General features: G+C 41.8%; 2 protein-coding genes across 6 annotated transcripts; one reads left to right on the forward strand and one right to left on the reverse strand.

Annotated features, from left to right (window-relative positions):
• Nucleotides 1-26,746, reverse strand: LOC145714320 (ribonuclease inhibitor-like). Of its 5 annotated transcripts, XM_081793740.1 has the most exons (11): nt 26,727-26,746; nt 21,854-25,893; nt 19,159-19,248; nt 11,159-11,318; nt 10,873-11,043; nt 8,524-8,692; nt 7,675-7,845; nt 7,407-7,577; nt 6,939-7,102; nt 6,648-6,818; nt 1-2,083 (listed from the first exon to the last, which is right to left on the reverse strand). In XM_081793740.1, exon 2 carries the CDS (start codon nt 23,341-23,343, stop codon nt 22,291-22,293), a length of 1,053 nt encoding a protein of 350 aa, XP_081649866.1. In that variant the 5' UTR covers nt 23,344-25,893; nt 26,727-26,746; the 3' UTR covers nt 1-2,083; nt 6,648-6,818; nt 6,939-7,102; nt 7,407-7,577; nt 7,675-7,845; nt 8,524-8,692; nt 10,873-11,043; nt 11,159-11,318; nt 19,159-19,248; nt 21,854-22,290. The 5 variants fall into 5 exon arrangements, with proteins under 5 accessions (XP_081649866.1, XP_081649868.1, XP_081649867.1 ...); XM_081793742.1 differs by lacking the exon at nt 11,159-11,318 and having other exon boundaries at nt 21,854-22,065; XM_081793741.1 differs by lacking the exon at nt 11,159-11,318.
• Nucleotides 13,960-15,881, forward strand: TEX13B (testis expressed 13B). Its single transcript, XM_081792438.1, has 3 exons — nt 13,960-14,015; nt 14,567-15,054; nt 15,156-15,881. The coding sequence occupies exons 2-3, from the start codon at nt 14,599-14,601 to the stop codon at nt 15,846-15,848; spliced, it is 1,149 nt and encodes a 382-aa protein (XP_081648564.1). The 5' UTR covers nt 13,960-14,015; nt 14,567-14,598; the 3' UTR covers nt 15,849-15,881.
• Nucleotides 26,747-27,167: the final 421 nt, after the last annotated feature.

The following is a 27,167-nucleotide window of genomic DNA, read 5'->3' on the forward strand; positions in this document are numbered from 1 at the left end:
TCCTCAGTATAAATGAGTTTTATTTTTAACATCAAGTTTATTAATTATAAAATTAATACATGCACATGGTAAAAACATCAAGTAGAACAAAGGGCTATAGATAAAAATGGCCCCTCTTTGCCAAATTCCTCTTAACAGAGATAACTCCTATTGGCAATTTCCTGTATATATTCTTCCACACATATTCTGGACACATACACACACATGTGTATTTATCCTTTTATACACAAATGGGACACACACACAAAGACCCACACACAGAGTTCTGCAATCTTTCATTCAACATTATATCTCTGAGTTCTTACTGTGACTGAGTTTTATCAGATTTTTACCAGACTGACAGAGGGACCAGGGAAGTCAGAGAAGATGGAGGGGGATGTGCACAGGGAAAGGCATATTCATCTCTATAAAGCCAATACTTAGCACAAAACCTGGCACATAATAATTGTCAATAAATAAGTCTTAAATAACTAAAAGGAAAGAACTTAAGAAAACTGGAAACAAAGTGCTGTTTTGACCATCTTAGGCCAGATGTGGTCTCCAGACCGAAAGTTACCATCTCCCAGGGCAGCAAGGAACAATATATGATGATGGACGAGGACATGGAGCAGCTAGACCTCTAGCGGGCAGTAACTTCCCACTATGTGTCTCTTCCCCCACTAGATTTACTGTCTCCAGCACACACATTTAGTTCAAATGCACAGTTAACACTGACTACACAGCAGGAAAATCTGGGAGCTCAAAGACTACAAGCTGAGTTGTATCATCACATTTACACACTCATACAAATAGCTACCATTATAGTACCTACTGTGGGTCAGCACCATGTCAGGAACAACAGCCATATAAGGTTAATGTGAAGTTATCCCCATTTTACAGATGAGAAACTAGAAACTGTTAGAATCCAAGTTGACTTGTTCAGGGTCACACAGCTAGTCAAGTAGCTTCCAGAGACACCTGTGTATCTTAATTGGGTCAGCCTACTTTTCTGCTCATCCCATACCACATTAACTCCTATATCATGGACTTTGTGCTATTTTCTTTGCCTGGCATTCCCTTCCTCCACTTGTCTCATCTGGTGTTTTGTAGAAGCTAGGCAGAGAGAAACATGGGGTTGTGTAGGACCCATGCTAGGCCATGCAATTTGTTGTCACGGATGAGGAGTGAGTCAGCCATAGGAGTCCATGAATAAGAACAAACACATGGGGTATTAGAAGTTCAGAAGAGGAGTTGAGCCTGGAAACTAGAGAACACCCTCAGCTAGAATGTAGATACTGCCACAGCTCAGGAAACTCTAATGCAAACATTTTTTTCTCCCTAGGCGCTTTTGGCGAGCAGCTCACAAACACAGCCCTGTTGCCTGCAGTCTTACAGCCACTGGCCTATGTATCTGCCCCCCATCTCAATCCTGCTCATTCTCAAGGCCCACATCAAGTTGCATCTCCATGAAGCCTTTCCCTATTAATGGAACTCATTCCTCTCTTTCCTTTGTGAATTAGTTTTACTTAAAATCAGCACCATAAGATATATGTTTGTATACTCTCTTGCTCTTTAATCATTTCAAGTATCTTGTTTCTTTAAGTTGACTCCTTCACATTCTTTTTCTATTGTTTCTCTGTCTGGTCTGGGTATTGTAAAACCTGGCTAGATTCCAGTCCCAATTCTCTCACTAATGAGCTGTGTGACCTAGAGCTAGTCACAGCCTATCTGAGCCTCATCTTCCCACTTTTGAGGGTTTCTGTGAGAACATAGTAAACATTATAATACAACATATGAATGTAAGGTATTATTGCTGAAGACATTTGAACTAAAGTGCCTCTGCCTTTCACACCTACTTCGTGGATGATTCTGTGTAAGAAATAGAAATCACTGCTGTTTGTTTCACATTCGGGTCCTTGGCAATGGTTAACAGGTTTAGAACAAGAATATTGCACAACTGTTAAAGATGGTGGCAGATCAAGGGAGTCTATATGCAGCTGATTCAGGGGCTTTCCTTGGAAACTACCAGGTGATTCCAGGCTTGCTCATTTTTAAAGCTTCCATCTTTCTGAACGTTTCTTCATGTAAATGATCCATGTCAACGCTATGAAAAATGAAAAGAATCTTGTGTCAAGTCAAGCCAGCAGATGCCTTCAGTAGCTTTCCTATCCGCAAAGGTAAGATTCCCATTCCACTTGTTCCATAGCACCACCACTGAGTTACTTCACCCACACCAACTGCTTCCCTTAGCCTTATCTCCTTTCCTTGAGAAAACTTCCTCTTGGACCCTCACTCTTGTCCCTCTCTGACTTTGTCCAAGGCCCCATTGCATGAGTCCATTAGTTCCTGCTCCTGTATATGGAACCTCTCCCTCTCTATGGGCTCCTTTCACTCAGACTACAGAATTGCCTATCCTCAACGAGCCAGAAAAGGAAAAGGCCAACTCTCTCCCTCCTCCCTGCAGTTCCACCAGTCCTCCCAGCTATAGCCCTACATCTCTTCTCCTTTTCACAAACTTTTTAAAAAATTTTTTAATGTTTATTTTTTTGAGAGAGAGAGAGCACAAGTTCGGGGAGGGGCAGAGAGAGAGGGAGACACAGAATCCGAAGCAGGCTCCAGGCTTCAAGCTATCAGCACAGAGTCCAACACAGGGCTTGAACCCACAGACTGTGAGATCATGACGTGAGCCAAAGTTGGACACTTAACTAAGCCACCCAGGTGCCCCTCCTTTTCACAAACTTCTTGAAAGATTAGTCTCTGCTCCTTCTCCCCTCCTTACTTCCTATCCTCAAGTCACTGCAGTCTGGTTTCTGGCCCCACCATGCCACTAAACCAGCCCTTGAGAAAGTCGCCTCTGGCCTCCAAATTACTAAATCCAATGGATATATGTTTCAGTACTCGTCCTCTTGAACCTCTCTGATGCATTTGATACTGTTGAGCACTTCTTCCTTGAAATTCACTTTTCCCATAGCTTCCAGGACACCATTTCTCTCCTGGTTTACTCCATGGGTTTTCTTTCCCATACCCACTTCTTAAAAAGTTGGTATTTCCCAGGGCTAATTCCCCAGAGGTGTTCCTCAGAGGTTCTTCTCTTCTCACTCTCCCCAGAGGATCTCATCCATTGCCATGGCTTCATCTATCATCTCCAAGGCACACTCCTATATCCAACTGCCTACCTACTAGAAAACTTCCCACAGTGCAAACTCCATATGTGTGTCCCTGATTAAAACCCATTGACTACAAAAGAAGGCACAGCTCTTTCAAGTGTGTAGTGAGGTAAAGATTTCAGTTTTAATGGATAGAAGCTAATCTTTAGCAAAGTGAAATGAGTAACCATGCTAATTATGAGATTGTATAGTAAGTAGATATTTAATGCCACAGAAGTGTAACAAGACCTTCCGAATTTTTTTTTTTACTGACTTAGCAAAAGTTGCCTTACCTCTTGATGTATAGAGCTCACTGTTGGGCAAGAGGTAGGCCAATATGCTTAGGAAGCCCAGAGGTCTTCTGGGAGTTAAGAGACCAGTTATTATCTACCCCTTCTTTCCAAATTTAGAATTAGGAACACATACCAGGGTGAGCTAGGGGCCTTTATCCAAGACCCAGTGCCAGTGAAAGGCACCACAGCCCATAAAATAAGATTATCTTGAAGAAAGAAGGTTTAAGTGGGTCCCCTGACTCAACTCAGGGGCCTATGTCTTTGTGGGGCAAGGGCAGGTTTCATATATATATATATATATATATATATATATATATATATATATAATGTATGTGTGTGTGTGTATATATATATCTATCTATATCTATATCTATATCTATATCTATATCTATATCTATATATATCTATATATCTATATCTATATCTATATCTATCCATATCTATCTATATCTATATATATATATCTGTATCTGTGGCTGATTCCAGGAGCTCCTCTAGACCCAACCACCCTGACATATACAGTACTTTAGAGAACAATGGCTGTATGTTTGGGTGTGAACTAATATATCTGTAGCCTTAAAGCCCAAGTATAATGGCACTGCATGGCTAGCAGGGATCCAGACCAGCCAGGGCATCACAGTCTAGTAACCAAACTTCTATGGGACTGGTTAGATTCAGTTCTTAGGATCAGCCCCCTGTGGCAGTGAGAAACAGCAGCAGCAGTGGACTGATTCTTCAACCAACTTTGGAAGCAAAACTAGCTCTACTTTGGGGACCAATTTTGGAAACATGAGGAGAGGCCTCAAAATGTACCACTGCTAGAGTATCAGAGATAGGGAGAGAGAGAGAGAGAGAGAGAGAGAGAGAGAGAGCAAGGGCTGAATTTGTACCCAGAATTCTGCTAACAGGTCTTACTAATCACATATGGCATACAGGCCTTACCTACCCCCTCAGTCTCACTTCTTGACACATTCTGCTTTGTACTTTATGCTCCAGAAATAGCAAACTCCTTGGATATTTCCCACCCATTTCCCTATCAAGTACCATAAACTGTACTGTTTATTGTCTGGCTACCTTGCTCATGCATCTCCTGAGCTTGGACTACCCTTCTCCATCCTTACCACTATTTCTCTTGGCAATAGTCCTGAAACTTAACTCAGGTGGTCCTTCCTCCAAGAAGTTTTCCCTGCCCGTCTTGGACTGGGTGGGTTGTCTCCTGCCATGACTCCCTCAAGACCTTACGATCCCCTTATTGCATTATTCAGTTTATGTGCCTGTCTCTACCACTAAGCCCACTGGCCCCTGAAGAGCACAGATCATGTCTCCTGTCTTATTCACTCTTGTCTCCTAGCACCTGGCACACTTGCCTAGTACATGGCACATATTCAGCAAGTACTGGTAGAATGAATGAAGGTGAGCTCTGTCCTCTGAGGCCACAATCTCTTTTATTCCTTGACCTTTTGAATGTCTAGACACATAGTCTTTATTGGATATATCATTAACTGTCTCTTTGCCTCTAGGTGCTCTAAATTACTAATTGATCTTCTGTATGTATTTACTATATGCAAAGCAATGAGCCAGCAACTTTTTATTGGGGCAGGGGGAGAATACAATGAGGAATAAGATTCAGCCTCACACTCAAGCAGCTCTTAGAAAATAACCTTTTTCCTCCAGCCTTTGCAATTTCCAGCGGAATTTCCCCCTTTTAGAAGGCTCTCCTGGATTTACTCCATCTCTATCCTACCACAGCATTAAATCATCCATAGTTTCCTCTCACCTTACGTGGATAACTATATATTTCTATTAATTTCAGTGTTGTTTGTTTTATATATACTCTAACATTCAAAACTGATTTGAGGTCAGTGAATGGTGTCTATTCTGTGTGTGTGTGTGTGTGTGTGTCCTTTGTTTTGTATTCTGAGCTATTATTGCACACTGTTATCAACTTCTTGATTGACAAGTTATAAAGGTTTGAAGCCTGGCCTGAAAACACAATGGAAGCACATTGGTTAAAAGGCAAAGAGCAAGAGATACAGGAAACAGCATAACAATTTACAATAAAAAAGCAAATAATAGCATGCCATCACAACAAAAAAAAATTCTCCTTGCTGTCACTTAGGATCATTGCTGAAGCATACACAATATAGAATGCTACCACATTAAATTACTCAATATTTAAAGAAACATTAGGATTGGTCATTAAGCTTATTCCAACCTGCTAACAATATAGGCTACAGTTATTTCTTTTGAGAAAGACACCATGAAGGTCCCTAAATCCCTGATGCTTATCATGTTGTGAGTAGCTCCCCCTTTCTGGGCAGTAATCACCACACTTTCAAGCCTTTGAAACTAACATACTTCACTTTGCTAGTAGAGAACCAGCTTCTGTTTCAGCCATACTTGTAATCAGGCCTTTATGTTGTTTGCATTTATACTTCAATCCATCAAATTGGCCTTGAATGTGGAATTTTTGCACTCGGCCTTTATTTTCCATTATGTGTTCCAGTTCTGAATTCCAGAAATGAATGGCCGTTTGGTAACTGGTTAGCTGCCAACACAGCATAGCTGTATCCTAATTAAGAATGACTTTGTGTGTCAATGCCAGCCTGATGAGCTGGCAGATGGACACTGACCAGAAAGGGTCAAGACCTCTACTTCCTATCATTGCATCATTATAGCTTCATTTCCTTGAGTCTTGAAGACTCTCAAATGTAAACATTAAGACCTCTAGCAAGTATTAGAAGAGAAAAGGGAAAGAATCTAACATTTATGGAGCACCATCTATGTGCCAAAGGTTGTACTGGGTCCATTTATAATTAATGTTTCACTTCATTCAATCCCCATGTCAACACCAGATAGTCAAGTACTAGTACTAGCTCCATTTTACAGACAAGGATACTTAAGTGCAGGGAGGTTAAGTAACCATGGGTATGCTAGTAGATGCTAAACCTAGTATTTAAGCCAGACCTAAAAGAATCTAGATCTGATACTCTTTTTCCTACACCATGCTGCTTTTCTTAGCAGTGAGATCCAGTGCTGCCTGTTCTCTGCCTCTCTCTTTGGCCCCGTGTCCAAGGAGGAGGCCTACTGGTAATTTCACTTCCTTTGATATTTTGCCTCGGCATGGCTTGCTCTCAGTTCTTCTTTCCCCACTGCAGTAGCCTATGATCAAACCGAACATGTCTGCCTTGACCCCCTCCCTCCCACTTCTCCCACCACATTAACTTACTAGAATGTCTGTAGTTTACATAATGGCTAAATCAGTGCATCACACAGCATTTGCACTCCAAAATCCTTGAGGTCATTTCCACTTAGGTCTAGCAGTGTTAGGTTCTCATTTCTGTTGAGGACAGAGGCAAGGGCTCCACAGCACGCATCTGTGAGATGACATTCTGCTAGCCTAAGGAGGATTAGGGATTCGAGGAAGAAATCAGTTTTACCCCAAGTTCCAAAAAGACCCTCCATTTCATATATAGCCTGGAACAAGAGCCTGGTGAATAAAGGGTCCCTGTGCACTTACCACAAGGTCTGTAGTTTACAGGAGGGGTGTTTCAGCACAGCACCTGCATACCCTCATCCCCTAAGGCATTATCACTGAGGTCAAGGTCTCTCAGGTACTCATTGGTGTAGAGTGCATTGCACAAATCCTGACAACACTCTCCAGTCAGGTGGCAGGTCCACAGTCTGCCGGGAAGTAAGGTAGAGAAGGCTGGCATCATTTCATCTGCACTGAGTCACTTTAGAAATTCTATTTGCCCACTGGAAAAACACATTAGAAACTCAGAGTGTCTTGTAAAAAAAAATCCCCTGGGCCAGGTCCAAGCAGAGATTGTGGAGTAGAGGAACATTTATTCCCCCTGAATTATTTGGATCTTCAATTATTGCTTCCTTGGAGATTCAATCACCAGGCCAAAAAATACTCACTTAATTTTAAGAGTTGCTGAAACATCAGGAAACTCAGCCTGTGGCTATAGTCCATGATACTTACGCCAGATCCTTTAACTGACAGTCAGGCTGTTTTAATCCTTCGCACAGCCATTTCAGTCCCAAATCTTCAATTTTGTTATTAATTAGAAGCAGCCTTGTCAGGCTCCGGATGGAGCTCAGGACTTGGGCGAGGGACTCACAACAAGCCGCAGAAAGGGAACACTGGGAAAGCCTGGAGGAATGGGGATACCAAGGTGGCTGTTAACCATAGAGTCCCACTGAACTTCAAATGCCAAGGCCCATGAGAACAAGGATAAGTAGACACTTACACAAGACTCTCGATTATACCCTGTGCATGCTGCAGACCTTCACAGAGATGCTGTACTCCTATGTCCCCTAGGGTATTGGCGAACACAAACAACTCTTTTAAAGTCTGACTCACTTGCAAGAAAGAAGAGAGCTCCATACAGCTAGCATCTGTTAGGTAACATGTGCTCAAGCTACCAAGAGAAAAAGAAGAAAAATCAGCCACTGCTGCATTTAGCTTTTCCTAGCCTCCCCATTTAACTAAGTTCTAGCCATCCTTCAAGTTCCAGCTCCTAGTGCAGCTCCTTCACAAAGACTCCTCCTGAAGTCTCCAGCTCATAGGGACCTCCTACCTTTCCGTGGGCTCATCTAGCATTTCTAAATGATTCCACAGTGTTGGGCACTTCATTACATATTGAATGAACTGTGTTGTTCTCCAATTGTTTCATATCTGTGTGCCCTTAAGGGCAGCCTTGTCACTTGTCCTTCTGACAAAACTACCTACATCTAGTCCAGTGTTGGGTGCATAGTAGGTGTTCTTTATAGAATTAATATTTAAGTAGTGGCATTCCTGTAAGCATGCAAGATGGTAATATAATGGAAAGAGCATGAGATTTGGAGACAGATTTTGGAGTCACATCCTGACTATACCACTTTCGAGTGCTGTGACTTTGGACAAGTCACTTTTCCCTGTGATCTTCAATTTCCTCATCTGTACAATGGAGATAAAAATCCATTTTTTAAGGTTATTGGAAAGAGTGAATTAGATGAAATAACTTCTGCCAAGCACCAAGCATAGATCTTGGCACACAGCAGGCACTTGACAAATTCAATAGTCATAAGATGCTACCAGACAGTTCTAAGAAATTTACTCTAGTTTCTCCACTTTACAGTTGGAATGTCTGAGACCTTCACAAAGATACTTCACCCCTGTATCCCCCAGGGGATTTTCACTCAGTGAGGTTTGGATTGCAAATGAGAACAGAGGCAAGATAGTTGCAAACAACCTCTGAGCTTTCAGGGAGAAAGCTAGCACACAACCTTGAGAGAAAGAAAGATGAACAGAGATAAAATTGGCTGCTTTACCATCCTACTCACCCCCTGCCACAATACCTCATGAGCAGAGAAAATAAACGCCCACCCATACAAGACTGCCAACCTTGAGTATGTCACAACCTCCAGAGGAAAGAGTTATACATTGCTCCCACAATACTGTGTCCCCAGTAGGAATTCAGTAAGTGTTGACTGCCCCTCAAAAAAAGTATTGGGAGGAAATATCAAGGCAACCTAATCTTATTTTAACTCCCTGCATGAATTTATAATTCTATCTTATAGTTTCTCTCAAATCCCAGGGGGAAGTACTATAATATCCTTAATAAGCTTCATAGTCAAAAGATCTTCCCTCTTATCTAAAAGTCCATTATCGGGGTGCCCGAGTGGCTCAGTCAGTTAAGCATCCAACATTGGCTCAGGTCATGATTTCATGGCTCGTGGGTTCAAGTCCTGTGTCAGGCTCTGTGCTGACAGCTGGGGCCCTGGAGCCTGCTTTGGATTCTGTGTCTCCTTCTCTCTTTGCCTCTCCCCTGCTCACATTCTGTCTCTCTCTCTCTCTCAAAAATAAAGAAACATAAAAAAATTTTAAATCCATTATTAATTAATTTTCCATCCTTACAGAGACCCAGCCCATCATCCTCTACATGATATTCCTTGTTTGGGATGAAGAGTGGTTTTTACCAACCTTCCTGTCTTCTAAATCTTTGTTTCTCCATATTAAGTAGTTCAATTTCTTGAACTATTTCCCATCAACTTTTTCTTCCATCAATTAAAAAAATTTCTATGATATGCACTACAATTTTTGAGTCCTCAATTTTCTCTTGAGTTACCAGGCTCCAACCTTAGCTTTGAAGGAGGGCTTATAAGTACACATGTCTGTATCTCCCCAATTTAGAAATTTTAAATAGAGGAATTCTGCCAGAAAAAAAAAAAAAGCTTTAAAGTGGATTTTTTAAAGCTTCAATGCTAAAGAGGTTTTGCCTTAAAAAACCCACATATATATTATGATAGTTAATTTTATGCCTCAAGTTGGCTGGGTCATATGTCCAGACATTTGGTCAAACATTATTCTAGATGTATTTGGAAAGGTCCTTTTTATATGAGATTAATATTGAAATCAGTATACTTTGAGTAAAGTAATTTACCCTCCATAATTTGGATGGGCCTCATCTAATCAGTTGAAAGGTTTTCTAGAAAAAGACTGACCTCCTTGAGAAGAAGACAGAATTCTCCCAGGAGAATGCCTTCAGACTTAAGCTGCAACATTGGCTCTTCCTTGTATCTCTAGCCTACTGACCTACTTTGCAGATATTGAACTTGACAGCCACCATAATCCACATGAGCCAATTCCTTAGAATAAATCTCTCTATACAGTTGACCCTTGAACAACACAGGTTTGAACTGCACAAGTTCACTTAAACATGACTTTTTGATAAATACAGTATAGTACTGTAAACGTATTTTTCTCTTATGATTTTCTTAACATTTTCTCTCCTCTAGCTTACTTTATTTTAATACAGCATATAATAAATATATACAGAATGTGTTAGTTGGCTGTTCATGTTATCAATAAGGCTTCCAGTCAACCGTAGGCTATTTGTAGTTAAGTTTTTGGAAGGTCAAAAGTTCTATGTGGATTTTCAACTGGCGGGGGTAGGAGTGGCCCCCCAAACCTCCATATTGTTCAAGAGTCAACTGCATATTTTGTATATATCTTATTTGTTCTGTTTCTCTAGAGAACCCTAACATGTATATGATAAATTATATATTAAAATCATTACCATGGACTTTGAAGTCAAACACATGTCGGTTTTGAATTGTGCCTTTACCATGTTATTTAGTCTTATGATCTTAGGTCTCCAGTTCCTCATCTGCTAAAATGGGGATAATAATTAAAGGAAATAATGGATACAAAGCACTCAGCCCAATGGTTAGCACAAAGTAACTGTTTAATAAGTGTGGGTTATTATTATAGTCATTGATGTTATTGTTACTTACAATGAAAATTCTCTTCCTAAACTTGTTGCATAGAAACAATTTTAGGGACTGTCACTTTTTATTCTTCCTCTCCATGGCTCTTTGAAATGTTTTGATCACAAAATGTCCATTTTGAGTTGCATATTTAAATTTTTTTTCTTGCAGTAAGGAAACTAACAGTTACAACTTACTTGAGCTTCTGTAATTTGCAATTTGGATCTTTTAAGCCTTCACAGAGCAATTTCAGAGCTGAAGCTTCCAGTTTTGTTTCCCTAAATTCCAGATCAGTGAGCCACTGACTGGTGCTGAGAACAGCTGCTAGTGCCCCACAAGAAGCAGGAGATATAAGGCATCCGTACAACCTTCAGAGAAAAGAAGAATGACCTCATCATCTTGTTCATGCTCTCCCCACATGCAAACAGAAATTGACAAAAAATGACATGAACAGAGAAAACAAAATCTCCTGCTGTCAGTTACCTCAATGTCTGTAAGACACAGTTTGGCTGCTTTAATCATTCACATTCCTGAATCTTCCAGGGTATTTTTTACAAATTCCAAATCTGTCAAATACTGGTTAGTTTCAAATACTAAAGAGAGGTCCCTATCACAAGAAGCTGTGAGGTGGCAGAAAATCAGTCTGTGTGGAGAAAAAGACATTTCAGAGAAGAAAGAAAATAGGACTCCCCTTAAAGGTACCTGTTTGTACCTTACTGATGTAATGAATTTTTTCAATCCACTCAACAATTTATTGGGTGCTTACCACTGTGCCAAATGCTAAAAGCACAAAAATAATTAAGACCCCAACTTGGCCTTCAAGGATGTCCAGTTAATGGGGAAAAAAAAATTAGAAAATCATGGATACAGTGTGAAAAGTACTTCAAGTGGTATGTGTAAGGTATCATGGGGACACAGAAAGGTAGTACAATTCAACCTAGCTTGGGGTGGGGCTTGGAGGATCAAGAAATATTTATAAAAAAATAAATACTTGAGTGCTGTTGTGAAAGGGGAAGAGAAATTGAACAGCTGGATGAAGAGAATGGAAGCAGGAGGAAGTGGAGGAGCTGAGGGACAATTCACTCATGGAGCAGCCAGTGCAAAGGCCAAGAGATGGAAAGGCCAGAGACAAGACAGAGGATGTTTTGTTTGAGAAACTTCCAATTACAGCTGACCCTTGAGCAACTCAGGGGATTAGGGGCTTCAACCTCCACAGAGTTGAAAATCCACCTACAACTTTTGACTCCCCCAAAACTTAACTACTAATAGCCTACTATTGACCAGAAACCTTAACAATAATCAATTAACATGTATTTGTATGTTATGTATATTACATACTATATTCTTACAATAAAGTAAACTAGATAAAATAAAATGTTACTAAGAAAATCATAAGAGAAAATACATTTATAGTACCGCTCTGAATTTATTTTTTAAAAAAATCCACATATAAGTGGACCTCCACAGTTCAAACTCCCTGTTGTTCAAGGGTCAATTGTATTTGCTATGGCCTATTTTAAAAGACTAGAAGGACAGGGGCGCCTGGGTGGCTCAGTCGGTAAGTGTCCAATTTCAGCTCAGGTCATGATCTCACAGTTGGTGGGTTCAAGCCCCGTATCGGGCTCTGTGCTGACAGCTCAGAGCCTAGAGCCTGCTTCAGATTCTGTGTCTCCCTCTCTCTCTGCTCCTCCCCCACTCACACTCTGTCTCTCTCTCAAAAGTAAATAAACATTAGAAAAATAAAAGACTAGAAGGACATATATGTATGTATATATATATATATATATATATATATATATATATGCACACACACATATATATCAAATTATTAACAGTGGTTATCTTCTAGGTTGGGAAAGGGTGAGATTACAGGGAGACATTTACTTTATAGGTATTTAAAATGTATTTACAATGATCATAAGTTATCAAAGAGTAGTTAAAAATTTAAAAACATAATATATGCTTACTATAAACAATTTCTATAATAGAGAAAAACGTAAAGAATAAAGTTTTTTTAAGTACTATATTACTATCACCCCAAAATAACCACTGTTAAAATTTTGGCACACGAATTTCCAGATTTTTAATGTATGCATACATATGTTCTTTGTAACAAGTGAAATCATAGGAAGATGTATTTTAAAAAGATAAAAACTTTTTTGGGGCACCTGGGTGGCTCAGTCAGTTAAGCATCCGACTTTGGCTCAGGTCATGATCTCCCGGTTCATGGGTCCAAGCCCCACATCAGGCTCTGTGCTGACAGCTCAGAGCCTGGAGCCTGCTTTGATTCTGTGTCTCCCTCTCTCTTGGCCCCTCCTCTGCTCACACTGCCTTTCTCTCAAAAATGAATAAACGTTAAAAAAATTTTTTTAAGAAGATAAAAACTTTTTCCAAACCTCCTCTCCAATTCCACCTCCCAGAGATAACCAATGTTAAGAGTCTGGTATATACCCTCTCACTCCTTTCTCCAAGATCATAGAAACATACAGACACACACACAGATTTTATTTTACAAAAATGTGATCATAGAAGAAATTACATCAAGTTTACAATGTACTCTGTCATTTGTCCTTGCAGTAGGCCCATTGATAGAAATTAAGATTCATTTACAGCAGAAAGTCGTATAGTAAGTGGCAAAGTAGGACTAAACCTGAAGTCTGTCTGATTTATCCAGAAGGCTTCGGAAAGTCAGTGGAGATTTAAAGTGAGATGGTCATATCCCTCTAATGCCAGAAAGCAGGAGACAGACCAGATATCAGAGGGCTGCAGTCCAGGGAAGAAATAGGGTAGGGGTAGCTGACCTAGGATGGTGGGGGCAGCAAAGGTGGACAGATTCAAGACATGGTTTGGGGGTGAAGTGGCCAAGATTTATGTCCATTTAGGGTCACTACAATATTCAGTGCTGGGCCAATGGGCAATGAAGCTGTTCACTAGCTCCACCTTCTTCCTCCAAGGCATTCAGGAGGCCCATGGGGGATTGGGGCTGCCTCTTGTTCTAGAAAATTCCATCTCTAGGAGGGACGGGCCCCCTGGTGTGGGACAAAGCATTATGGTGGGGTGCGCATAACTTCTTGTATTTGATTACAAGTCCTTTATGTTCTTGATTCTAAGTCTTTTCTGACCACTCCTGCTATTTCCGGCTTTCAAGGACTTTCAACAATATAGCAGGTCCTCTTATGTCCTGGAGTTGGGACAGAACCTTCCTCTCACATTCCCTCCCACCCCCACTATCACTGGAAGATGGAACAGTCCCAGAGTAAAAGATTCCAGAATTGGCCCTAAGACTTCCTTTTTCTCAAGCCCTTGGAGGGAAAAGTACCCTCTTGCTTGGGCTTATTAGGTAGGTATGGTTAGGTATGGTTAGTCTGCACCCCATCTGGCCCCGGCTGGAGGTGTACTAGGGTGGGGCAAACCAGTCAGTGGACCTTTCAGAGGGTCTGAGGGAGGAGGGGCAGGGCAAACAGATGGTTGGAAACGCTGGGTGGGGGAGGGGACAAGAGGGCAGGACTGGAGAAAGGGGGACAAGGGGACCAGACGAGGGAGGCGGAGGTGCAGTGGGTGTGTGGGGACAATGTGGCAGGATAGGGGAGGGGGTGGGACAGGGGCAGGGGGGATAAGGGGGCAGGACGGGGGGGGGGCGGCGGGATGGGGAAGTGGGGTGGGGTAGGGACGAGGTGGCGGGTCAGGGGAGCGGGTAGGATGAGGGGGTGGGACAGAGGAGGCGGGGGGGGGGGGTGTAGGGGCGGGGGGGGGCAAGAGGGCAGGACGGGGGGAGGAGGGGGGCAAGGCCAGACGGGAGGAGAGGAAGGGGGATAAAGAGGGAGGGGAAGGGGGACAAGGGGAGAGGGGCAAGGGGGGTCTACGGGACAACTGGTTTGCTCGTTTCTGCAGGGCCAGCCAAACCCCTAAGGTTCTCAGTCATCATGGCCTTGAAACCCGACGACCCCAGTGGTGGGTTCCAGCACAGCAAAGTGGTAACCTTCATCAATGAGAAGATGGCTGGGCACACAAAAGGCCCGGAGTTCTACCTGGAGAATACATCCTTGCCCTGGGAGGAGGTGGAGGACAAACTCAGGGCCATCCTGGAAGACAGCACAGTGTCCAGTGAGGCCAAAGAGGCCTGTGCCTGGAGCAGCCTGGCCCTAGGTGTGCGCTTTGCCCGCAGGCAGGGCCAGTTACACAAGCACAGGGTACACTGGCTGCATGACTTCGCCAAACTGCATAAGACCGCTGCACAGACCTTGGCCTCAGACCTAAAGGAGTTCACTACACAGGAGGAGATGGAACACAAAGAGGCAGCCTTCCAGCTACAGATGGCCCAGGCCAACCTGGAAGAGGTGCAGACAGAACGGGATTTCCTGAAGTGGAAGCTCCTCCAGGTCTTAAAGATTATCTCTGCTTGATCCCTGCCCTATCTCCCTGCCCCATCCCCTCACCAGCCCCAGAATGGGTCTCAACACTGCCTACTTTTCTCCAACAGCTGCAGTCTCTGCAGAAGCAGGTCCAGGTCTCAGAGGAGCCAGGCCTGGCCACTAGGACAGAAGGAGCAGGTAAGGTAGAGGAGGCGGGAGTTGCTGCCACTTCTACTGCTTCTACTGGCACTGCAGGAAGAGGAAGAAGAGGACAGAAGAATGCAGAAGGGGCAGAAGCTGCAAAGGAGCCAGGTGGAGGCCTCATGCACCTGCTTGGAGCTGTGGAGCGGAAAAATTACACCACCAGTGGGCAGAGGAAGGGAGATATTAAGTCAGTGGAAACAGCCATGTTTTATTTCTCTGGGACCATCAAGCCTAGGGCCACAGTCACACCATCACCCCTTCCTGTCCAGCTCCCTGCCTCATTCACATACTCTTACGCCTGTCCCTTTTCCCCCTTCCCACCTGCGCCCACACCAGTCCCACCAGCAACACCATTCACCGTAGGAACTCCAGTTCAGACATCTCCCCACTGGAGGCCCTCTGAGGTTAGTGTGAGGTCTAATGTGGGGTCCCAGGGAAAAGACCCTCAAGAATCCCAAAGAGACAGGAGAGACTCTGATCCCTATCATCATAGAAGACCTCCCATATTTCGCAGACCTGGGGATTGGGACTGCCCTTGGTGTAAAGCTGTGAATTTTTCAAGGAGGGAAATTTGCTTCCGCTGTGGGAGGGGAATCTGGCTGCAAAGCCCTCAGTAAATTAAGAAATGTCAAATAGAACAGAAACCTATACCAGTGGAAAATCAATTTTTGAGGGATGGGGGAAAGGTGAGGGAGGGGACTCAGTGGAGTGGGGAAGGGGATAAGTGGGAGAATGGGGCTAAGGGAATGGGAGGGAGGTGGGGTGGGAAGTGGAGAAGGTGTAGATTGACAGGGAGAGACATGTTTTGATGACCCCCTTTGTGTTCCAGAGCATTAGTGTTCCATACCCCAGAAGCACCGTAGCTTTTGTTCTTCCTCCTAAGCCCTAGTATCTAGTGGACATGAGCAGCCATGTATATGACAATCCACCCATCTCCCCACCTAGGCTGTATATGATGGGAGGAGTGGACATCTGACCCATCCTTAGCCAAACAGGTTCTCGAACAGAGAGGCAGATTTCATAGAGTGGTGTTGGGCAAGGAAGCAGTGGGTTATTTGGAGTCGGGGCCAAGGTCAGAGTCATGAATGCCGAGGCCACAGCCAAGGACTGGCCCCGGCTGTCAGAAGAACTGTGTGCTTTATAGAAGCCAAGTGTCTTAGAGGATACTAGAATGAGGTCCCAGGGAGCAGATAAGGCATAGAGAAAGCACAGGAGTTGATCCTGTAACCCTAGAGATGGAGACAGTGGTGATCTTTCTACAGTTATGCTGCATGAAAATCCAATCCACACAGATACCCTTTTCTTTAAGTTAAGTTGAGTGGGTTCCTGATCTGGGTAACCAGATTATTTCCAAGTCAGAAATTGGCACCAAGAAGAGCAGTCACAAGCCACAGATCATCCAAGAAAAATGTCAACACTGGCTGGGGAGGAGTATCAGAGAGCTACAGGTAGTGAGGATTCCTATATCCCAAGAGTCTCCCGGAATGAACTGGACAGGAAGCTTGTTCATGTTCTGATCAAGTTATATCATGAGAAACCATCAAAAAAGGCCTGGGGTTAACCCTGGGCTTACAACACAGCAGAGATTTGCCACCCCTAAGATGAAATCCCTCAGGACTGCATACAGAGGACACCAGCACCAGATGCAGACAACTGCTATGGCTGTATAGCCCCGAAACATGAGAATCTTCCCCAGTCCTCAGTGGCAGAACTGGGGACAGACAGATCTGAACAGGGAACCCCTACCACTTCTAAGGAGGTGAGTCAGCAAATGATAGTGCCCAGAGGGTTTGCTGGTCTAGTTTATGGACCAAAGTGTGGTGCTATCCTGAGCAATTCTCTCCCCAAACCCACTGCCAGAATAATAGTGGGAGGGGGGATCTGGTTACAAAGGTCTCAGTGAATTCATAAATGAAATAAAACATATCCCAATGGGAAATCAATGTCTAGAGGGAGGGGGTAAGCTGGGAAAAGAGAAGGGGAGAGGATGGTTTGTGTTTCCTTTCTCATGATTCTGATTCTAAGTGGTGTTGAGGGAGACTAAATGTATGGATTAGCCCACAGGTAGAAGGATCGTGAGGTGTCACACCTGGACCAGAGTAAGAAAACTGGAGGAGCCCTGGACATCACCCAGGGACTACAGACATAGAGCCTGAAGCTATAATGGCCCTGGTTCATCACCATAGCTCCTGGATAGGACTTTGGGCTGTCTCCTATTGGGGCAGGTGTGGACAACCATCAGGATTGGGGGCAACATCCCTAACCTGCATTTTCAGGAATATCTTTGGGCTTGTTTATATTCTTCTAGGACAGAGTTTTCCAGCCTCAGCACTCCTCACACTTGAGGTTGAATAATTATTTGTTGCAGGGGGCTGTCTAGTACACTGCGGGATGTTTGACAGAATCCCTGGCCTCTACACATTAGAGGTCAGTAGCACCCACTCCCCAAGTTGTGACAAGCAAAAATGTCTCCAGGTATTGCCACACATCCACTGGAGGGTGAAACTGCCACTGGCTGGGAACCATAGAGGCGACAAGGTCCTTAGGAGTAGTCATGACAGTGGGAAGAGAGATGCAAGGAGGGCATTCTCAGCGTGCCCAGGGCTGCAGGGGATGCCCTAAAGTAGGAACTGAAAAGTATTCATTGGATTTGGTATTATTTCGATCTTTGAACAGATCTGGGCCAGGGAGGGGTAGAACCCAAACCACAAGGACTGAGGAGTAAATGGGAATTGAGGAAGGGGGGCTCTTCAAGAACTCCTAGCAGTAAAGGGAAGGAGTGGGGTACATGGTTGAGAGAGGGTTCCTTTTAATATGGGAGAAACTTGAACCACGGGGAAGGAGACAACTGAAGAAAGCTTGAAAACATACAACACACAAGAGAGAGACCCTGCTTACCACATTGGGAGGCATGTTCATTGTACTATTCAATAAAAAATAAAATATGACGGCCAGTTTTTTTTGTGTGTGTGAAACAAAACCCTCCAAGCTCTGTAACTGCATGTGCAGGATATATATATATTATAGGTTTATTTGTGCCTTATGTTACACATTGATGTTTGAAAAGGCATAGAAAAAAGGTCTGGAAAGATATTTAGCAAACAAGGTGTTACCTAGGGAGGTATGGTCAGGGCATGGTAAGCAGGAGTGGGGATGTTGGGGTATAAGGTGGGGTGGGGTATGGGACAGTAGGGGGGGAGGGCTTTTATATCTTTATATACTTCTGTGTTGTGTAAAGTGAAATAATTAAATGCTTAAAAATTAAAAATTAAAAAGTGAATTTACTTGCTTGGGGAGGTTTGGAAAGGCCACCTCTTCCTCTAGGACAGGAGGGAAGGAAGGAAAACAGACACTGATCTGTGTGGTGAGGGGTTTAGAAACAAGGGAGCTCGTGCCTGTGTGCTTGAGATGTGGACTAAAGGAGACAAGATACCTGAGAGTGAGCACGGAATGGAAGTCAGCGTGGTGGGTGGGGAGTTTCTGAGCAATGGCACTTTGGGGAATAACAGCAGGGGATGGAGGTGAGGCATGGAGGGAGAGAAAAAGATCACTGAGCTGCATGGAGTGGGACAGGACCCAACTGAAAGAAAACCAAGGAAGAGGACAGCTGGATCTGGAAGGAGAAGAGGGTAGGTCCAGGAGGGGCACAGACACAGATCTCTTAGATGTTATAGACTTCCATCCACTCCCTGCAGCAAAAATAGCATATACAAAAGGGACAGAGGCTGGAGGGGCTGACGGGGATCTGTGCCTGACTCTCTACCCCTTCTAGGTTTGTAGCATATCTTATCATTTGCTGTTCTGCTATGGAGAAGCTGAGCACTAGTTATATTTTGTTTGCAGGTCCCATCAGCTGGGGGTACAATTTCTAGCAATCCAGTTTCTACCTTACAAATACCTAAGTGTTTAAAGCAAAGTTCAACTTACTTCAGGTCTTTGATTTTACAGCATGGATTACGTAGTGCTTGGCAGAGCAAGTGTAGCCGAGACACTGGCAAATTGCATAGCTTGAAGGACCTAAAAAAGATAAGAAAGCAAAAATAATTTAAAACAAGACAGTGAAGAACAAAATTTTAAGTAAAAGGCTTACTTTGGCTTCTGATTACCATACTAGTATTCATTTACTTCTTCCAAAGTCCCATTTTGCAGATAAGGAAGTTAAGGCACAAAAAAGTTAAGATATTTGCCTCAGGTCACATAGGTAGGAATAGAATGGAGGTCAGCACTCAGATCTGTCTGACTTCAAAGCCCAAGCCATGTTACTGTGTGCCAGGCACCAAGGTAAGCACTTTACATATAAAATTATCTTATCTGGTCCCTAACACAATGATGGATATCATAATCATCGTTTTGCAGATGGCTCAGAGAAGTCAAGTGAGTTGCCCAAGCTATCTACACTATAACTATATTTTGGTTGTCAGTACTAATAGAATAATTAATCATTAAAAACTAGAAAAGTTCATATGTTTTGAACTAGAAAAGTTCAAATGTTCATATGTTAAACATAATTCTATGTTTAATTTTTTGAGGAATACCCAAAGAAAACAAAAACACTAATTTGGTAATATATATGCACCCCTATGGTTATTGCAGCATTATTTACAATGGACATATTATGAAAGCAACTCAAGTGTAGATCAATAGATGAATGGATAAAGATGTGGTGTGTGTGTGTATGTATGTGTGTGTATGTGTATTTATATATACACAAACAATACATATATATATGTATGTATATATATACATACATACACAATGGAATATTACTCCATCATAAAAAAAGAATAAAATCTTGCCTTTTGCAACAACATAGATGGATCTAGAAGGTATAATGCTAAGTGAAAGAAATTAGTCCAAGAAAGACAAATATCACATGATTTCACTCATATGTGGAATTTAAGAAACAAAACAGGGGCGCCTGGGTGGCTCGGTCAGTTAAGTGTCCGACTTCAGCTCAGGTCATGATCTCACGGTCCGTGAGTTCGAGCCCCGCGTGGGGCTCTGTGCTGACAGCTCCGAGCCTGGAGCCTGTTTCAGATTCTGTGTCTCCCTCTCTCTCTGCCCCTCCCCTGTTCATGCTCTGTCTCTCTGCCTCAAAAATAAATAAACGTTAAAAAAAGATTTAAAAAAAAAAGAAAAAAAAAGAAACAAAACAAATGAACAAAAAAAAGAGAGACAAAAAATAAACAGACTCTTAAATACAGAGAACAAATTGGTGGTTGCCAGAGGGGAGGTGGGTGGAGATGTGTGAAATAAATACAGGGGATGAAGAGCACACTTATCTTGACAAGCACTGAGAAATGTACAGTATCACTGAATCACTATATAGTACACCTGAAATTAATACAACACTGTATGTTAATTACACTTGAACAACAAAATAAACCTAAAACAGTACAATAGTGAACTCTCTGTCAACATGCTTGTGAAAGTTTAAGCCCCCTGATAAAGGCAATAGGGCTGGGGTAGGGACTCCATTTAAGGCTGATTTTCTGGAAATCTAGAATGAACCAGAAGCCTCTTTTTGTTTCCATCAGTGTTTAAAAGTTCTCAATGCATTTATCCATCATTTTACTTTATAATATACAGTTGAAGTGGTCTTGAATTTATCAAGACATTGTAGCCAAGGTCCTTGGTAATTCCAAGTCCATGTAACCTCTCCTACTCCTTCCACTCTAGTCCCAAACACCCTTGCTGCACTTCCCTTCCCCTCCCCACTTCCCCTCAAACACACCTACCCCATACTCATTTCTACCTCTATGCTACTCCCACTGAGGAAATATAACTATCAGAGAAAAGACTCGGGTTAACACTTCCTAAGTAGAGCCTTCTGCCCACTCTCTTCTTCTCAAGGTCCCCTACCTCTCAGCTGGTCGTACAGCTAAAGGAGTGGCAATGCCCATCTTAACCCAAGTATTGAGAACGGACTTATGACCAGTGGCATTTTCTAGATAACACAGGTCAATAAGTCAATAGAACTGTATTTTGCAATATATAGAATCTGTATGAAATAAGGCTTAGGTTTACCTAAGCCTCTTTGAACCCTTTGTGAAGGTGGAAGCCTGGTAGAAAAAGCCCAGGATTCACAGCAATATATGCAGGAGTACAATTCTTCCCCTTACTAACCTGAGGCTCTCTGAGGCCTCAGTGATGAAGTATATGTAGAGGAGAGTGATAACCAATTCAATGTTAAGTTTACCACCTTTTCCAGAATAGCAGTCATCAACACCAAAATAGTAGAATCCTCAATGATAATCTTGATGACTTACATGCTCATAACACTTTTATAATTATAAAGTACATTCACAAGGTAACAGTGAAGACTAATATATATATACACACACATACACACACACAGTGGCTAGCACAGTGCCTAATACATAATAAGTGCTCAGAATTGTTAACCTTCCCTTAGTGTCTACCTAGTCTAGTGTCCAATATGTGATATATATTGAATAAATCCTTACTGGGTTGATTGACATAAAATATGGAAAGTGGAGATGATTCATTTTATTTATTGACAATACCAGAAATGATCATGTGCCTGAATACTTGAAATAAACAAGAAAGCCCATGATTTCTGAAGGCCAAAACATTGGAGAAAATACATTAATATACTCACTGATTAAGTGTAAAGACTGGTGTCATGAATGCAGAGACTTGCTCTTCCTCCTCAAATCCAATTAGGTGCTGACACTTCAGAGACACTGACAGATGACTGTGACTGCTTTTTACACAGAATGACATAGCCAGAATGTCCATTTTTGTGTAGGTAGGTTGAAGCAATATAATTGATTGTAAATCACCAATTATCTTTTCTGCATATTCTTCTTCCTGAATCTCATACAAACAATGAAATAAGTCCATTGGCTCAATCTGTAACATAGAATATTTATCCTTTATTTCTTTCTCAGTCCATTTCAATAATTCCTCTCGAAGTCCTGGGGAGACTTTTCTTCCAAAAGTAGTTTCCACAGCCTTTCCCTTTCCTTTACGTAAGAGGCCAAACAAGAACTGTATCGTTAATGATGAAAACCCTTTCCCATATTGTTGGAATATTTATTGCCATGTTTTCCCCACTTGATCAAAAAACATCCAGCTGCCGTCATTCTTTAGGGCATAGAACACAGCAGTCAAGAACTCTTGGAAACTGAAGTGAAGGAAAGTGTAGACATTGACACTTCCTTCAGATTTTTTCAAAAAGTAATTTAGAAAAGTGCAATTGATATCATATACCCCTATCCCATGTCTCCTAAGGTCATGGACTTCAAATAGGACCTGTTGGTTCTGTAGTCCCTCTGCAGCCAAAGAGCAAAGGCCCCACAGACAACTTTGTCCCTTCCACACTGAGATAACTGTAATGGTTTTGAGGCACTTGGAAAAGTAAAACAGATACACATCAGTCATGGTCTGAAGTGACCTCATAAGACTCCTGTCACCATCTTCCTGTGACTGCAGGACACTGCAGATCATCCAGGAGATGATGGAAAGAGAGGACATAATGTCAAGGCTTTGATTTTGTCGCAGCTCATAAAAGACTCTCATTGCTGCATTAGCACCTGAAAACTGACTCAAGAAATATGCTCTCTTTTCAGCATTTGTAAACCAAATGATCTTGGCCTGGATAGGTTGTTTTAACAGAGAGTAGAGCTTCTTCATGGTTGCAGGCCGGGCAGTTATCAGCAGGGAGGATTCAGGGAACAGTTTTTTCCTCACAAAACTACGTAAGAGGGTCTCTACTGGTTTCTGCTCCTGGGGGTTAGCACTAAGATCCTCTTCCAGGTTACCTACAGGATGCTGGAGCTCAGGAAATCCATCAAGTATGAAAAGAAGCTTCTCTGGATACACAAGAATAATGTCCAGAATTGGTCCATCTATATCTTGAAAAGTGTTAGTGATCAAGTCAGCAGCACTAAGGTTAGCAATATGGCTTATTTCTCTGCAGTTTACATAGATGAGATAGTCAAACCTTCCTGGAGTAAACATTCCTGCTGCCCAGTCAAACATGAACTTGTGCACCACAGCTGTTTTCTCAATCCCAGCACATCCCTGAAGCACTACAGTTTGGGATGAGCTGCAGCCCTCTTCGTCAGGATCAAATACATGTCCCATATCAATAAAATTATCTTGTTGAGGAATCCCACACGGTGTCTTTTCTGATATACCATGTTCTTTTATAAGAAGCAGCCGTGACTCTATATGATTGCCATGATGATAACATTTATGGACTCCTATGTTTAGGTATTTTTCTTTCAGATGTTTTCTAAATATTTCCCAGGAATCTAATGAGGTGACACCAAGAGTTAGTAATCACGGAATCCTAGACAACAATACAAAACAACAGCTATAACTAATATCACCATCTCCACTTGGACATCTTATTTTACATGTCTAAACCTGAGCTCTGGATTTCTGTGTGGGTGCCCTCCCCCCCCCCCCAAAAAAAAACCCTCCGCAGGCATGTCATCTCAATTAAATGATGTCACCCAGTTGCCCAGAAAAATATTAGGAGCCATTCTTTATTTCTTTTTTCCCCTTGAATCCTCCACATCCAATCAATTAACAAGGCCTATCATAAGCTTTCAATCCACTTATTTATCACTACATTCTCAAATACCAACCAAATACAAGGTACTACTAACTCTTTCCTGGAGAAAGAAAGAAATAGACTCCTACTATTCATCTACTCTAGCTTATCTATGGCTCCTCTCCACACAGCAGCCAACATGATCTTCTAAAAATATCAATTTCATCATGTGACTACCATACCTGAAACCTTTCAAAAGCTTTTCATTGCACTTCGTATAAAATCCAAAACCTTACCATACAAGGTGTGTCACAAATCACTCTCCTTCTCAGTCCCTGAAGACACACTAGCTTACTTTTAGTTTCTCACAAATGCCATGTTCTTTCCCACCTCAGGGCCTTTCCATTAGCTTTTCTCTCTGCCTGGAACACCCTTTCTGCTCTTTCCATGGAGAGTTGTTTTTTTTTTTATCCTTCAGATCTCAACTTAAACATTACTTCCTAGAAGAGGACTTGCTTGACCACCCAATTTAAAGCAGATCCTCTCTATTATTTCCTTTCCCAGCACCTTGTTTTCACTTTATAGCTCTTATCATAATTAACAGTTGTTTATTTATCTGTCTTTCCCACTAAACAATAATCTACATGAAGACAGGGACCTTATTTGTATTCTTCACCATAATATCCTAAGTACCTAGTGTGGTGCCTGGCACATAGTAGACACTCAATAAATAGGTTATTGAATATGGCAATAAATACTTTTGAATTAAAAACAAGTCATTTATTACTGCCTATTCTGTGCCAGATATTTTACTAGGCTCTTTATATATATTTCTGATTGAATTCTTGCAATAATCCCATGAAGTAGGTATTATCCACATTTTATAGTTGAGGAAACTGAAATTTGTTACCAGGGTTATAAATTCATGGGTATACAATCTGCACACAGGTCTTGTGCTCAGAAGGGCCCATTGGTATAATGCTCTGCTGTCACTATCTTGGATTTAATATTTTTTGAACAAAGGGTCCTGTGTTTTCATTTTGTAGCATAGCCCATCAATTATGTAGTCAGTCCTGCTTATCACATTAGATAATTTGTCCAAAGTTCAACAGCTAGTAAGTGATAGAGACTTACTTAAGATTAAGGTTTGTCTAAAGTCATAGTCCATATGCTTAAATACTATATTACATAGTTTTTCACTTTATGCAACTAGAAAAAATAATCCAAGGAGTCAGTTATCAAGTTCAAACTTCTGTCAAGTGAATGTCTAAGTTAGCATTTCTCAATAAGTGTTCCTTTGAACACGATTTTGCAAGGTATTAGTAAGAGAGCTGTGGAAAAGAAGTCCAGTGGTCAAATAAGTTAAAGGGAATACACCCTCTATCTCCTTTTAGAGTTTCTCAATGCATGTAGCATGTGAAAGGATCTGAAATGACCTATAGTAAAAAAAGAAAAAAAAAAGCTGTTTAACTTGGTTTAATCCAGCATTTTCTGGTCTCAAATGACTATATAACCCTTTCCCAAAAGCAAAATTATTATCTCCTGGACAATAGTGCTCTGTAGAACTGCTTTGGGGAATGCTGATCTAGATAACTGTTAGCAAATTTCTTCTGTAAAATCCGTAAATAGTTTAGGCTTTTGGGTCTCTGTTTCAGCTACTCAATTCTGTCATCTTAGCTTGAAGGTAGCCATAGATAATATGTAAATGAATGGGCATGGCTGGTTCTACTAAAACTTTATTTATAAATCAGGCCCCTGGCTTGATTTGGCCCACTATCGTAATGGCCTCAATTTAGATCACTCCAGAATTGGATAGGTCTATTCTAGCCTGTACATCTAAAATTCTGTACATCTGGTGCCTGACCACCATCAGAGGTCCTCCTGGTATTCCATTACCTATTCTATCTGATACAAAATTCCTATTTGTTATAACAGTTTGGAGCTTCATAGATACTACCAAAAAAAAAAAAAAAAATGGCTGCTGCCCAATGAATATAGGGCAAGAATAGGAGTGGAATAGGGATGAGAAGCCCGGTTCATAGGAGGCACTTTTCACAAAACAAAAAGAGTGAAAGAGAGAAGACATCTACCTATGAGCTCCTTCCATGACAATGAAGCCTGAGAATTTGAAGCAGCTGTGGGAGGAAAGAGTTGAGATTAACAGAAGCACAAATACACCTTCACATCAAAACACGAAATATACAAAAATTTACCCACACTGCTACAGCTATTCATGCTGTTCCCCAGACAGAAATACAAGGAAGAAAATCATCTCACATCTATTCTAACTCACCCACAAAGTTATAACTAATGTCCAATGTAAAGTAAAATGTAAGACCTTCTCAGATATATATTGAGGGTATAAACATTTACATTTATATGCTCTGTAAGGAAAATTTAGGCATTAACTTAAAGGCTCATACATTATCTGAAGTGACTGTTTTAGGTATTTTGCTTTCCGTTGAACATTAGCCTATTGCCTCTGTTGGAGCTTCTGTTGAACTTAACTTGTGGGGCGCCTGGGTGGCTCAGTCGGTTAAGCGGCGGACTTCGGCTCAGGTCATGATCTCACGGTCCATGAGTTCGAGCCCCGCGTCGGGCTCTGTGCTGACAGCCCAGAGCCTGGAGCCTGTTTCAGATTCTGTGTCTCCCTCTCTCTGACCCTCCCCCATTCATGCTCTGTCTCTCTCTGTCTCAAAAATAAATAAACGTTAAAAAAAATTAAAAAAAAAGAACTTAACTTGTTAATGAGAAAGAATAAGGCATTGCTGATGTTAGTGTGACAGATACATACAATGATCTACAATTTGAATACATATACACATACATTCATTCCAAACACTTACATATATAGGTTTATAGGTAGAAATACACAAATGAAGGCACATGTGAATGTGTGCACATGCACACGCACATACACATACACACACAGCCTCCACATTCCTATAGGTTTTTAGTACTCGCACACCTTTTAAAAGCAAGAGTGAGACTTATACTTGGGAGAAGGTATGACTAGATGGATGGGAGGAAGCAGAGTCTGGAGAGGCAGATATTAGAATGTCACAGAAATGGGCAGGCAAGTGAGTAGTCTGTTGAAGATAATCAGTTTCTATTCCCCATAACTAAATATTCCTTGGAGCTCAGGAATCAGCCACAAGGGGAAGGACTCCAGCAATCTTCACTCTTTGCTCTTTTGTGCTGTCTCCTGTGAAAATCTGTGGTTACAGTAAAGGGAGAGACTTAAGAGTCTTTTAGGATTATAAATGCTTTTGGAATCATGGAAAACAGTAGAAACCACAGTTGCCTCTTCTCTTTTCTTTCTTTTTCCTCATTTTGGAAAACATAAAAAATATGGAGACATATTAAAGAGATTATTAATAGGCAAATACTGTATCCATGTAATATCTCA

The sequence above is a fragment of the Panthera onca genome, chromosome X, assembly GCF_046562875.1.
Source record: "Panthera onca isolate mPanOnc1 chromosome X, mPanOnc1 haplotype 2, whole genome shotgun sequence".
In the NCBI taxonomy this organism is placed as follows: domain Eukaryota; kingdom Metazoa; phylum Chordata; class Mammalia; order Carnivora; family Felidae; genus Panthera; species Panthera onca.